Source organism: Manihot esculenta, chromosome 1, assembly GCF_001659605.2.
Source record: "Manihot esculenta cultivar AM560-2 chromosome 1, M.esculenta_v8, whole genome shotgun sequence".
Taxonomy (NCBI): Eukaryota; Viridiplantae; Streptophyta; class Magnoliopsida; order Malpighiales; family Euphorbiaceae; genus Manihot; species Manihot esculenta.
In genome coordinates, this window is record NC_035161.2 from 5,403,878 (window position 1) to 5,418,121 (window position 14,244).

The 14,244-nt window shown below is 29.2% G+C and overlaps 1 protein-coding gene and 1 long non-coding RNA gene across 5 annotated transcripts; one reads left to right on the forward strand and one right to left on the reverse strand.

Moving 5' to 3' along the window:
- Nucleotides 1-5,951: 5,951 nt before the first annotated feature.
- Nucleotides 5,952-13,965, reverse strand: LOC110620276. Of its 4 annotated transcripts, none has more exons than XR_002488788.2 (5): nucleotides 13,723-13,965; nucleotides 13,448-13,519; nucleotides 12,600-12,650; nucleotides 8,522-8,599; nucleotides 5,952-6,594 (listed from the first exon to the last, which is right to left on the reverse strand). It is a non-coding gene; the product is annotated as an uncharacterized LOC110620276 (long non-coding RNA). The 4 variants fall into 4 exon arrangements; XR_002488787.2 differs by having other exon boundaries at nucleotides 5,952-6,601; XR_006350025.1 differs by having other exon boundaries at nucleotides 5,952-8,599.
- Nucleotides 9,612-11,060, forward strand: LOC110620268 (protein BIG GRAIN 1-like E). The gene has a single exon (XM_021763941.2). The coding sequence runs from the start codon at nucleotides 9,807-9,809 to the stop codon at nucleotides 10,764-10,766; it is 960 nt and encodes a 319-aa protein (XP_021619633.1). The 5' UTR covers nucleotides 9,612-9,806; the 3' UTR covers nucleotides 10,767-11,060.
- Nucleotides 13,966-14,244: the final 279 nt, after the last annotated feature.

The window sequence follows — 14,244 nt, forward strand, 5'->3', positions numbered from 1 at the left end:
TTTGTCTTCTTCGATCAATAGATGAAAAAAATAATTCATGAGTTATTTATTATTTAGTATTTATGAAAAAATTTATTAATTAATTTTTAAAAAAAAGAATAAAATGTGAGAAAGAGAAAAAAATATAAATTAAAAGAGAAAAAATGAGTTTTAGCTTCATATATACAAGTTTTTTAATTAAAAAATAATAATAAAATTAATTTCAAAGCTTAAACTTCAATTTTTCAAGATCCACTATAATTCTTTATGAGAAGTCAAAGATTTTATTTGCCTTTTTCTTTTTTTGTCAGAAAAAAGATTTTATTTACTTCACCAACATTTCAAGTTCTAAAAATTTATGTTTATTTTTCACCCAAAATTATATTATAATTATTTTTCAATAATCAAAGTTATATAGTAATTATTTTTTAAAAATATTAATATTAAATATGGGAAAATAATTTTAATTAAAAAGAAAATAATAAGAAACAGAATGAAAGGGCGAGCATTCCAACAAGAGCATCTATTTTAAGATATTCAACAGAGAAAAAGCTTGCTGTCACTATCAAGAATGACACAGCACACTGAACCATGCTTTCTCTACGTGTCGATCTCCTATTTGTCCTTTTCACTTTTAATCCTATGTCATAGACCTGCTTATCATTTTCTCCGTACCTTTGGGTTTCTACACGTGTCGATCTCTGGATCGGGGTCAAACACTTCTGTCATTCGAGGCCCTCCCCGGTTTTATTCTTATATATTTTATGGTAAAAGCCATATAATGTTTTCTTTTTCATTTGTAATTATGATTAAAAAAATAATATAAGAAATTCATGATCGAATTTATAAAGTAAAAAAATTTTGCTAAAATTTAATAATTGACATTAAATATTATTTTAATTTTCTATTATCATTTAATATTTTATTAAATTAGTATTCGAATCTCTCCAATTTTAAACATTCTTCTGTCTTAAATTTTATAGTTAGTTATGTCATACCCAAATTTAATATAATATCAAAATCTTTCCACCGATATTGGGTCTCTTATAAATATTTCACACTTCAATATAGTTCTAAGATTGAAGGGATGTGAGTTTGAAATAGAGATAACGTGTCTCTTATAAAGATTTTAAACATTTCTTTTTCTTTAACTAGTTTTTTCATGTGAGTTAGATAGATAAACGCTCTTAATTCTGTATAAAAATATCTCGAAAAAGAAGAAAGACAGAAGGGTTGATGTGGTAGAGATGATGTAAATATCTCAAAAGTAGACTCATCCTATATGTATGCAAAGAGAATATTATCCAAACTAATTAAGAGAGAAGCAAGAGAAAGCTGAGTTCATCACATGCATTCTTCCATTCAGCTCACCTAAAAGGAAGACACCTATGATAAGAGTCTTTAAGAAGTTTTGGATTTAAGCTATGACATGCATATTATTCTACAAGTCACACCTTAATATCCATTTAGTATTGTGTTTGAAGTTCAAAAAAGGGTTTTTATTTTGGAAAAGAATAAGCATTATTTTTTTTTTTTAAAATTACTTTTTAATTCCTAAAATATAATATAATTAACAGATTTGTCTCTTTATTTTTAAAATTCAACACACTTTTATTTTTGAGGTTTAATTCTGTCAAAATCTAAGATATCTCTGTCAAAAATTTATGTTAAGTTAATGATTTCTATTTAGTTAAAGGTAATAGAATAAATATAATTTCAGAAATACCCTTATCAATAATAAAATAAAAATTACTATTTAGTCCCTATAGTATGAAAAAAATTGCTACTCAATCTCTCAAATTTCAAAAATATATTAAAATATTCATGACATTTTAAAAATTTTACTAGTTACTTCCTCTATTAATTTTATCACTAAATATTTTACTACTTAGTCCCTATAGTTTAGAAAAAAATGACTAATTAGTCTCTTAAATTATTAAAAAGTTTATTAATTAGTCCCTCTATATCAGGGGCATTTTAGATTTTTTTATAATACTTAACAATTAAAATTAATGGACAAACAAACCAGTAGACTTTTTAAAATATTAGAGACGTTTTAATGAATTTTTCAAATAGCGAGCAATGAACGACAGCGAGCGGCATTACAAAAGCAATTTTTATTATTATCTTACTGAATTTGAATCTTATATTTATTAAAATTTTTATTTGTTTATGGAGATTGAGTTTGAGATTTTTTTCCTTTGAATTTTGATAAAATTAAATTTCAGGAACTAAAGTATTGAATTCAAAAAATAGAGGGACAAATCTATTAATTATGTAATATCTTAGAGATGAAAACATATTTTTTTCTTCAATTCTTTGAGAGAGACCTACAAATTTATAGGAATTAAATTTCAGAAACTAAAATGTTAGATTCTAAAAAGGTAGTTCGGTCATTTTTTCTGTCACTAACGATATGTTTTACGAAGAAACTTTTAATTTTGACGGAATTAAATCTCAAGACAAAAATGTTAGATTCTAAAAATAAAGGGACGAATCTCTTAATTACGCTATATTTTAAAAACTAAAAAGTAATTTTTTCTATTTTAAATGTTAATAACAAAATTTTAAAAAATATTTTGTTATTTTATTTTTATTATTATTATATGTTAAATATATTTTTTTAATATTTTAACTTATACATTTAAAAAAAAAAAGTATTTTTCTCTAACAACTTGGATAGGATGTCAAACATAATATCATCCACAAAGTTTGGATGTGATAGGGATAAAAGAATTTTATCCCTAAAGATCACAATGTCTTCCACGAAATGTGCGCATTAAGACATTGTTTGCTTCACAAGGAAGGAGTGATCAGTAGAAGTTGACTTCCTTTATTTATTCGAACAAAGATGAAAAAGCTTAGTATAATTAGTAAGATATCAAACGAGAGTTGATATTCTTCATTCTCTTCTCACTACAGAGGTGAATTTCATTCATTAAATAAATAGTGAGATTCAAACTCAAAACATTATAACTTCGATTCATATGCAATATCTATATTTTAAAATATTCTTAAACCAAATTTAATTTAAATATAGTAAATATAAGATAAGTTTGAGTTTCAAAGTTTATATGAATATTATTATTAGATTATTTCCTATTAATAGTAGATTTTTTTTTTAATTGGGGAATGGGGATTCAAACCTGAGATCTCTCAAATTTATTCGGATGTACTTACCATCAAGCTAAGATTTGAACAGACAATTTAGAATTTATGATTATATTTCAGCGTATTTATATTAAGATCGTAAAATTATTTTAATTATAATTTTAAATAATTTAAATGTATTTTAAATAAGATATTTGTTATAAAATTTATGAGTGTAAATATATATTTGGTTGATTATCAATATAAAAAAGTGAACAAGATTGCTTATGCACGCTTAATTATGCATTTAATTCCCAAATTGAAATTAAACCAGAAGAAAAAACAAAAAAAGACAACTCTCTTCCAAGTCTAATTCCATTCGTCCTGTAATAATTCAATTCAATTTTTTAATTATATTCATTTTAAAAATATTAAATTTTATTAAATATTAAAAAATATTTTATGAAATTTTTTTAAAATAAAAAAAATTAAATAAAATTATGATACTCAATTTATATATTATTATAATATAAAAAAATTAATAATAATTTTAAAATAATTAAAAATAAATAAATAAAAATTATAAAACAAAAGATAGTAAATAATAAAGAACAGTTCAATAGACAAAGAGCCCAACTAGACCACAAGTTAATCTTATTGGGCTGGGCTATCAACACATATCATAAATATTGATACGTAATGCACAGTTAAAATCAGAGACTGAAATCATCAAATGGGTTTGACAAATCATCAAATAGGTTGTGGGCAGCACAAAAAATTATTATCACTGGAGATTAGAGAAGGATTTTGTGGTCATCTCTAGCGTTACATAATTTCCAACTTCAAAATCAGCTTATCTTCTTTCTCTCCAGTAATGAAACTAGGCCTACTCATAAACCAAAACTGAGATTGCAATCCACCAATCAGAATCATTGGGTATTATTTGGGATACACTTAAGTATCATTTGTGTCCCACATTGTCTCGGTTGAAGGGCACAAGAGTGGGTCTTATGGGCCCACTACTTGGGCCATTGTATCCTCAATCAAAGTCCTTTTGAGGCCCTAAACCTAGCCTGAGATCAAGTGTAAGGCTTATCGCCTGGTTTAAATAATTTGACTTTTTTTATTAAATTTAGAATGATTATGTAATTTATACTAATTTAGTATCCCACCGATATTACAGGGCATGTCGTTTAAGTGGGTAGGGTATAAGAGCCACACAGACTATAATAAAAGTCAGAAAAAATTATTATTTAACGATATAAAAAAATTTATTAGTTAATTTTTCGGTTTTTAAAGTTTTAAAATCTATTAATTAGTATTTTATTAATTTTAATTATTAAATATTATAAAAAAATTAAAATATTTTTAATTTAAAAAAATGAATTAATAAATATTTTTATAAGCATGAAAGAGTAACTAATAATTTTTTCTTTATTATATAGACTAATAGATAGACTAATAGATAAAATTAATAAAAAAAATTAATTAATAAATAAATTTTTTAAAAATTTAAAGATATTTTAATATATTTTTTAAAATCGATAAATTAATTAATAAATTTTTATATAATATATGTACTAATAAAAAATTTCATTAAAAGGTTTCTTAGTGAAAAGAGAGGGGCAAAGCAAAGCAAGGCATTTAACACAAGGGCAAGAGATGGGACAAATGAAGGAAGCAAGACCATGAAAGGTAACTTTTAAAAGGGATGGTGCATAATAAAAGAAAGCAACAACTTCAAAAACGTATCTATTCAAGATTACATACAAATTGGCTATGAGAGGATGAAGATTTCAGCTAAGATGAGTGGCGACAAAGGCAACTTCTCATTGGCCACTCTCACCCTAACGTGGCCTATCTGGCCTCATTATGGGGACATTGTCCTATCTGGGTTAGGGTAGGTCCTTCATGGACTTCAGATTTAGGGCACATTGGACACCTGGTCAAATGGGTTTTGCTCCTTTTGTACCATATAGTTTGTGGTTAATAACTAGCTTGGAATCTCTGCCAACACAAGTAATCATCTACTTCCAATGCATAACCCACCATTAACAAATCAATCTCAAGAAGAAAAGCTTTGAAGATTAGGTTTTGGCCCATGGCTACCTAATAAGGCCAATAGTCCATGTGAAACTCAAAAGCTACACAAGGGAGAATTGATAACCATAGCTTTCTAGGGTTAGCAGTGAGTCCCCACTTCCCACCTGAGTAAAATCAGAAAAATACAATGAGTCGCACTCAAAATTCAAAATTGCATCTTGTGCCCTTTAAGATAGTTGTTGATTTTCATGGATAAAGACTAAGAAATTGGATTTTAATGCAGCAATTTGTGGTGGCTTTGGCTTCAGGCAAATGCTGAAAATATATCATTCCAAAAAGCTAACAGTTAAAATTGGAGAGTCCAAGTTCATATATGAATCATATTAAAATATCGTATTCTCAAAGTAGGAGACAAGTTGCTTTGCAAGTTCTAACATTGTACAATGCTATAGAGGCACAATGGATGGCTTTGCTACCATTAATAAAAACATAAACGGTATTAAAATTTCGTAGTTTCAATATAGTAGACAAGTTATTTTGCTATCATGTTAGGATAACGCACCATAATATTCAAGTGTTCAATATTAATTTAGCAATTTCACTTGATATATTAAAACACGATTATAATAATAATTACATAAAATTAAATAAAAAAGAATTAAGTAAAAAAGAATGTAATATTTCTGATTATGAATTTCTACATTGGTTGACATCATATATTTATATATAAACTGTTATTTTAACCATTTTAATTTAGTGAAAAAATTATTTATGGATTTGATTCGATAATAAATGCATTAAATTTAATTTTAAAAAATAAATTTAACCTCCAATCCCTTATAAAAAAAATATAATATAAAAAAATCAAAAATTATTTAGCTGATGAGAGCTAGGCTGGATTAACCGGTATTAGAGCCACTTAGAATAAAAAATTATAGAATGACTAGTATACATATAAGAAAAAGGATATCCATGGAGTAAGATACACAGCACTAAAAAACTATAATATAGGCTTTGGTCCTAAATTAGTTAAAATCTTGTATTTTCAGTGTAGGAGACAACTTACATTGCAATTAAAATGGTAACATTTTACCTTGCTAGGCAAGCACAATGACCAGTTTTGTTACCATTAATAAAAATTTAGCAAAATTACACTTCAAAAGTCAGCAATGGGCCATATTAAAATCTCATATTTACAATGTGGGACACAAAATTACTTTGCAATTAAGATCCTAACACATTCAATGCCTACAATTGACAACTTATGATCATAATGCAACTGTCATCATCATCATCATCATCATCACCGTCATCTATCTAACCCAGATTGCCTACTGCCCCTTGGCCCTTCTTCTAGCTTCATATATCTGAAAATTAATACTGTTGTTGATCAATATGTGTAATGCACTTTTGTTTAGTTCACCCATAGGCACACACGTGTGATCTTCCCCACACGGATTCCAGCATGTACTCAACCTCTACCTGTCCCCTTCCAACACCAAGGGATGGACTAATGAGCCAAACTTAAATCTATTTTATAACCCTAAATCTAATCTAAAAAGAAGAAAGGAAATGAGGGCAAATTCGTCCCAATACTTTTTATCAGATAAAATCAATTATTTTAATTTTTTTTGTTATGTAGACCTACAACTTTGGTAAAATACTATTTTTTGTAATTTTCAAATATTATAACTTCATACTATTTTTAATTAAAATAAAAATCAAGAATCGCTTAAAAAATTTAATATTTTAATATGTTGGAATATGTTCGACTTTAATTATAAAGTTATGGTTTAGTTTAGAAACTAAAATGAATTTATTTGGTTATAATAAAAAGTATAGTGGTGGATTTAAACTATTTCTAAAGAAGAAAAGTTGTGTACAATTCAGATACATGTATGCAAAATTCTTTACACTTGGTAAAAGGTCCTACAGCAATATTTCCTTTTCTCTTTATTGGTGGGACTTAAAAAAATAAAGATTTATAATTCAACTTTTTTTTTTTGGCCTTCGAGTGCATGCAGAACCCTTGATAGAGACAGATCATGAAGTAAATAGTGTTTGATACATGTGGTTGTACAGCAATGTCTGGTTCAAATCATTGTCATGTTTCAATGTATGTTAGCTTAGAGAGATACATCTCATTAGTTTTTTTTATGGCTTACAATAAATGGGTTTTCTTTGGCTTGAGTTAATATTATCTTATTAATAGTTTGCATGTATTGTTTCATTCAATATTATTTAATCCAGCTTGGATTTGATATGATAGAATGACCCACTTGATGAGTCACTGATATAATCAATGTTATTAATTCAATTAATGAGGTAATAAAATTAATTGAATTGGTAAATAAAAATATATAAAATTTATGAGATTTTAAATTCGAATATTTTTATCTAATTATTTTAATATATTTATCTTATTTTTAAAAAGGAAAAAATTTGAGATATTCACCTTCATTCTAAAAAGGAAAAGTAATTCTTTAAGAACTTAAAATAAAAACTTCCAACATTTATTAAATTATATTTACATTATAAAATAAAAAATTCAATTTAGCAATTTATGAATCTCTCTTTATTCTCGACACAGTTAAACTGAGTCAACCCATGAGTCACTCCTAAAAGAATCTGGAAAATATGGCAAACAAACCTTAGCATCTACCGCTAAATTCGTAAGTTTTTTCCATTCTGGTGGCCTCAGAACCACTTACCAAGATCTCTTCAACGGACTCTCACATTGAGGTGATAAGTTAATGTGCTGAAAATTTACTACCATCATTATTCAAGACTAAATTTAGAGAGGCTTTTGAATCCATTGCTATCTAAACCTTGCAAAAACCAATATTATACGCCAACTGAAATCTTGCACTAAAGCATGGAGCTCAACCTCCATAGAATTGGATTAATCCAGCAAGCCTGGCCAGAATTTTTTTTTATTATTATTATTGATTTCAGTTTAAGTTTAAGTCGAAACTTTTTCCAACTCCAAAACAATCTCAATATTAATGAATTAAACCTGGTCAGATTTAATATCACTAAAACTCTAGCATTAACTTTATATGCAATTTAAAATTTCTTCCTACTTCAGTTTTTATAATTCTAGTTCCTAATGTCAACTTTTTTTTTTTTTCTTTTCTTTAAACTTTAACCTTTAATAGAGAAGCACTAATTACGGTTTATGATAAGGACATTGTAAAAGGGCACTTGAACTGCAAAATACTAAGGAAAATTATTGATTTTTGGACTTAGTTGGAGTGGGTTCATAATTTATATTTGTGATTTTATGATGTTTTACAGTTTATATTAAAATAATTTATTTGGAATCTAAAATTTTACTATACTAGCTGTACACCCTTATTGATTATCAAGATAAAATAATTAATGCAAGAGAAATTATTTTTTACAATACCTCAAACTTAGAGCCAATGGATTATTGTCCAACCTTGCCCTTTGCTTGATATGATATGCTCTATCAAAAGACTCAAACCTAAAAAATCCAAAAGAAGAGGCAACTAGATATTATTGGGCCATATTTATGTCAATGAGTCAAAATATGCTACAGTAAATAAATTACTTGATTTATCTGAGATTCCAAAATAATTAAAGAGTGACTTGCAAGCTCTCAAAAGAATGGTAGGATCTACCAAACTCTCTATAGCGTTCTAAATGAATGACCAAATGGTTAAAAAAAAAAGTCAATTTTCTTTCATTTTTTCCTCATAATTAGTTTCATCCATTTTAGCATAATTCTAAAAGTTGGTTGTTAGTTATTGTTTGTGGTTAAAATTAAAAAGTAGTACTGTTGATATTATTTTATTTATGGTTATTAATGTCCCATAAAAGTCTAATAATTAAAAAAAAAACTAAATATTTTCAATTTTATCGATTATGATCCAAATTTTATATCAGCCGACTTATTTTTATCTAAATTAATCAAAATTGGTTATTTGATTATAATTAAAATAAATCTTAAAATTGGACTATCTTGATAAAAATTGAAATGGTTAAATTTTTTTTATTATTAGACTTCATACTATATTAACAATAAAAATATTAAAATTGACTTGTTTAATAAAAAAATAAAATTCAAACTTATTAATATTTTGATCATTCAAACTTTAGAGGTTATTTACTTAATAACTGCTAAGTTTCAAAAGAATTAAAACTCCAGTTCAAGAAAACAATAATAAGTTTAAACTATTTAACCCAACTCTATATCTAATGCTACACACATGCCCATGACCTCATAGCCAACATCTACTCAAAAGCCAATCCCACTAAAATAGAGTAGAATCCTAGAATCCAAGGAAGAACAGCACCTTGCCCCCACCATCCCCAACAAAACCTATGGTTTTGACAGTGTGAGAAGGATAAAAGCATGTTTCCCTTGTGCCCCACTCCTCTTCTATAAAACTATAAAGCACAAAATTCACATCAAGGTGGGTCTCTCTCCATAAACACCCTTCATCATATAATATCATAGACATTACAATGACATTGATTATTATAAACCCAACCCTCCCACCACTCTCAATCATTTCAAAACCATTCCTTTCCCTCTACACTCTCACTAACCCCTCACCTTTTACATCCTTGCTCTTGTAATTCTCTTCCAATAAATACCTTTCAAACTTGTGGCATAACTTCCAAACAGAACTTTCACACCACATATCATAAACTTTCAAGTTTCAACCATGTCCATTACAGGACTCTCAGAAACATCTAAACTTTACAAGAAATCGTTTCATCGCAGAAACGATTCTGATGAGCTTGATGTGTTCGAAGCATCAAGGTATTTCTCAGGATACAATGAAGCTGTGGGTTATAGTGGTGCAACTTATACACAAAGAGTCATGAGAGAAGATCATAGATATCCTTGGAGAGGAGGAAGAATGAGCTTAGACGTACCGATGAGAAATCCACTACCTCAGCAGTCTCATACAGTGGAAAAACAAATATTGAAAGAGAAGAAATACAAGCAACCAAGATCTCCAGGTGGTAGATTAGCTAGCTTCTTGAATTCTCTCTTCAATCAAACAAGTTCTAAAAAGAAGAAATCAAAGTCTGCCACACAATCAATGAAAGATGAGGATGAAAGCCCCGGTGGAAGAAGGAAAAGGAGGAGCAGCATTAGTCATTTTCGAACCTCAAGCACTGCTGACACAAAATCTTTGTATTCTTCTTCGAGTTCTGGTTTTAGAACACCCCCTCCTTATGCACACACTCCAATAAAGAGCTACAAGGACTTTAGAAGCTATTCAGATCACAAACAAGTACTTTCCTTGTCAAAGCACAATGGAAATGTGAAATCCACAGTCCTCCAGAATGAGGTATTGGATGATAAAAGGAACACAGACTTATCGTGGTTGGATGAGAAATTTAAATGCAGTGACACTTTTGCTGAGAAACCCAAGAGCCTTGGTCATCGATATTTAGAGAAAGATAGGATATGGGTTGATCAGTATCAACCAGAGGATAAGATATTTAGAAAGTTCGATGAGGTAGATGATGGAGCTGAGAGCGATTCAAGTTCTGATTTGTTTGAATTGCAAAACTATGACTTGGGTATCTATTCAAGTGGTCTGCCTGTGTATGAGACAACAAACATGGATAGCATCAAAAGGGGAGCACCAATTTCCAATGGCACCCTCTAGACTGTACATTTTCCCCTTGTTGATGTGTTCTTTGTTGTTACCATTAGAAGCTGTGAGAAGAACATTGATGTCCTAGATTTTGCAATTTCTTTCTATGGCTATCTGCTTTCCGTGCTGTTTCTTTGTATGTACAGTATGTAATGTTTCTTTGTCTTTCTCTTCTCTCTGCTTTTTTATTTTTGGGGCTGGATTGCAAGAATATTAGAAGTCTACCATTGGATTGTCTTGCTTAGATTGTGGCATGATTAGTGATTTTTCCACTAAATTGACGGAGAAGCAAAAACATTATCAACCCATGTGGACTACATCTTTTAATCTTTTGACTTTGGACAAGCAGCAAGAATAGGTTACACATTAATTTCCTCCTGCCTATGTGTTGTGCGCAAGGACAGAGAATCTCTACTTTTGACCCCCCCCCCCTCCACCCCAAACAAAACATATATAAAGTTTCATGTACGGGATTAACATAGCCATCCAACCTTGCAATATACACAGAAATACAAGGAGTTTTTCATTTCCTACAACTTGCCCGAAGCTTAAAAAAGATGAAGGGTTAAGCAGTCTATTTGGTTATCAGTTCATAACATGCAGGGAAATACAGTAGATGAATAGCTGGGAAGAAGAATTTTGAAATCTATAGGATTTATGCTGGAACCTGTAATTAATTATCTACATGAAATGGATGAACAGGATGATTGTTGATTTAGAAATCTGAAAGTTCCAAACAGGAGATGTACGGAAACTAGATCCTCCTAATATGGCACTTTTTATTAGCAAAACTCAAATTATTAGGAGGTTGATGATAATAAGGTATGCACTCTGTCTAATCACATGATCAACATAGAAAGACATGCAAGTGCATTCTATTTTTGCAGCATTAGTGACAGAATTAAGACAAAACAAAATGAGGCCCATTCAGATTATTATATTAATTTTGCTTAAAGTAAGCACAACTTTTGAAGATCTACTTTGATTGCGGCAAACAGAAAATGCTATGGGGTGGTGATGAAACTATATGTGCATGGAAACATAGCTTAAACAAACGGTATAGCCTCCAATAATACCCTATAAATGACATATTATATGCAATTTTAGAGCTTGTATAATGTGATACAGACATCTAACCGACCTGTTCTGTTCCCAACTAATTTTTCTGTTCTGCACGCTTAATTGTGTTTCAAGATTAAAATACAATGTGAACCGAACACATAAATGTTCTTCAGTTTTTAAGACAAATGAGCCAAGGTCCCTATGCAACACAGTTCATGTATGGATTTGCCTACATCAGATGTAGACTACTAACTCAGTATGTATTGCCAAATATGGAGGCTAGGATTCAGTGTGCACGTGAATGCGCATGCACATCAGCATATGTATAAAGCTTAAAGTTTGGAGCTATAGAGTGAACATGAACATTAAGTATAGCCTTTAGAAAGAATGATGCACAAAGCACCAGAAAAAAGCCCATAAGAAGGCATGATACAAGCAAATGATGCATGGGACATCAAAGAGGGTTATGGTAATGTAAAGCATGTAGGAAGTGGGTGGAGGGCCCAAACATGGGCTTATTCAAAAGATGTCATTAGAAGTTTGATACACACAGATACAGATAAAGACGAGATCTTTCGTGTGGACAGTCAAATCTGTCATCCATTTCTTAAAGTTGTATAATAAAAAAATCTCATATCCTTGCTTTGAGCTTTATTTATATATTTACAATATGACCCTAAGCCCTAGACAATTGCCTCAAAGGAAATAGCTTGAGATGGGTTAGAGACAAACTTAACATACTCAAACGTGAAGGAAATAAATAAAGGAGTCTGCTGAAGTTACCTCAGTACAAGAGCTGCAGATATCAGGTAGATATATATGTATTCTAATAATCTACAGGTAAAAAGTTCAATGATAAATAAAAGTGACAATGCTAAAAATCATTTCAGCAGCTCAACAAGTATAGAAGTGTATATATATTCAATCCAGAAGCATGCAATAAAAGTGACATCATTCGTTATGTAGGAATGGAATTCAAGTCACAGCTAAGCATGAAAATCAATAAATTTAATACTATAAAAGCTCGAGGAGTGAGGACCATTTAATGCATGCGATCTATTAAAGGTAGGATATTAAAATTACCAATTACATCACAGCATAATCCTTCTATGCCCAAGTGTATGTTAATTTCAAAAAAGAAATGCATTAACATGACAGGATAAGAAGTTGCTTAAAGATTATCCCTCAGCCTACGAAAACTTAAATAATAATCAAATCTCGGTACAAATTATTCTTCATCAAAGCAAATCTTTAAAGCACAATTCTGAAGTTGATGTCTGTTACAACTCATAAACACCAGAATAATGTGTGTTCAGCTACTCCATAAGCTGTTCCAAGAACTGTGTCTACACTTACCCATCTCAGTCATAAATAATCCAATTTTATACCCATTATCATTCTGCACTACCCATCTAGTTTTATGCTTCAATATTTAGCTGCCCAAGCTGCTTATACCTCTCATAACTTCTTTATGTGTCATCAACTTATCTCAGAAAATGATCATGCGATTGCTATTAATCATGTGATCTAGAAGTCATTATGGCATAGCAATTCAAAGTTTGTTTGGGATTGTTTGGTTTCCTAAGCTCAAAGCATCATTAACATGCATCTAAAACTTAATTGATACTTACATTGAGATGTACAAGTGATTCAATCCCTGGTGCAACTTTTTTATTCATTTCCTTCAAGGAAAGCCCAAATTCCTTCAAAAAAAATTGTAAGTATGATAAAAAAAAGTTCCAAGCACCGCCATAACTCAAACCCCAAATTTCTACCAATCAAGTTTTGCATTTTAATTTCAACAATAATAACAATAAAAAACTTAAAAATTAAGAAAAAAAATATTTTCCTGGAAAGTAAGATAGGGATAGAAAATGGAAGAGAGATACGAAACACAATAGCTTACCTTAAAAGTTTCAGACCAGAGCACATTCTCTGAAACCGAATTCATGAAGAGCGAAGATTTGGTTATATATATGTATTGATTAATCAAAATTCATTTGAAGCAATGGAACATCGCAAGGAACGATGATTGATTTGGTAGCGATGGAGGGAAGAAGAAGAAGAAGAATCTAGCCACTCATCAAGATAACTTCCAAGTATTGGCGCTTGATTGAGTTTTCAAAGTGAGTGGGCTGAAATTTTTGGGCTCAAATTGACTCAATACAATCAGTTAAATTCCTTCCTTTTGATTTAGTTATTATTCTTTATTTAAACTAATACAATTAAAAAATAAAAAAAAATTATTCCTATATTTTTTAATCTATTACATAAAAAATTCAAATAATTTCATTAATTCATATTTATATTTAAAAAAATATAAAATTTTATACAATAAAATTAAACATTTTTAATTTATTATTATTATAATTAAAAAATTTAATTAAGACTCCACTCTTATAGAAAAAAAAATATATTTAGAAAATAT

Coding starts and splice junctions, on each gene's coding strand:
- LOC110620268 (XM_021763941.2), top strand. CDS start 9,807: ATGTCCATTACAGGACTCTCAGAAACATCTAAACTTTACAAGAAATCG.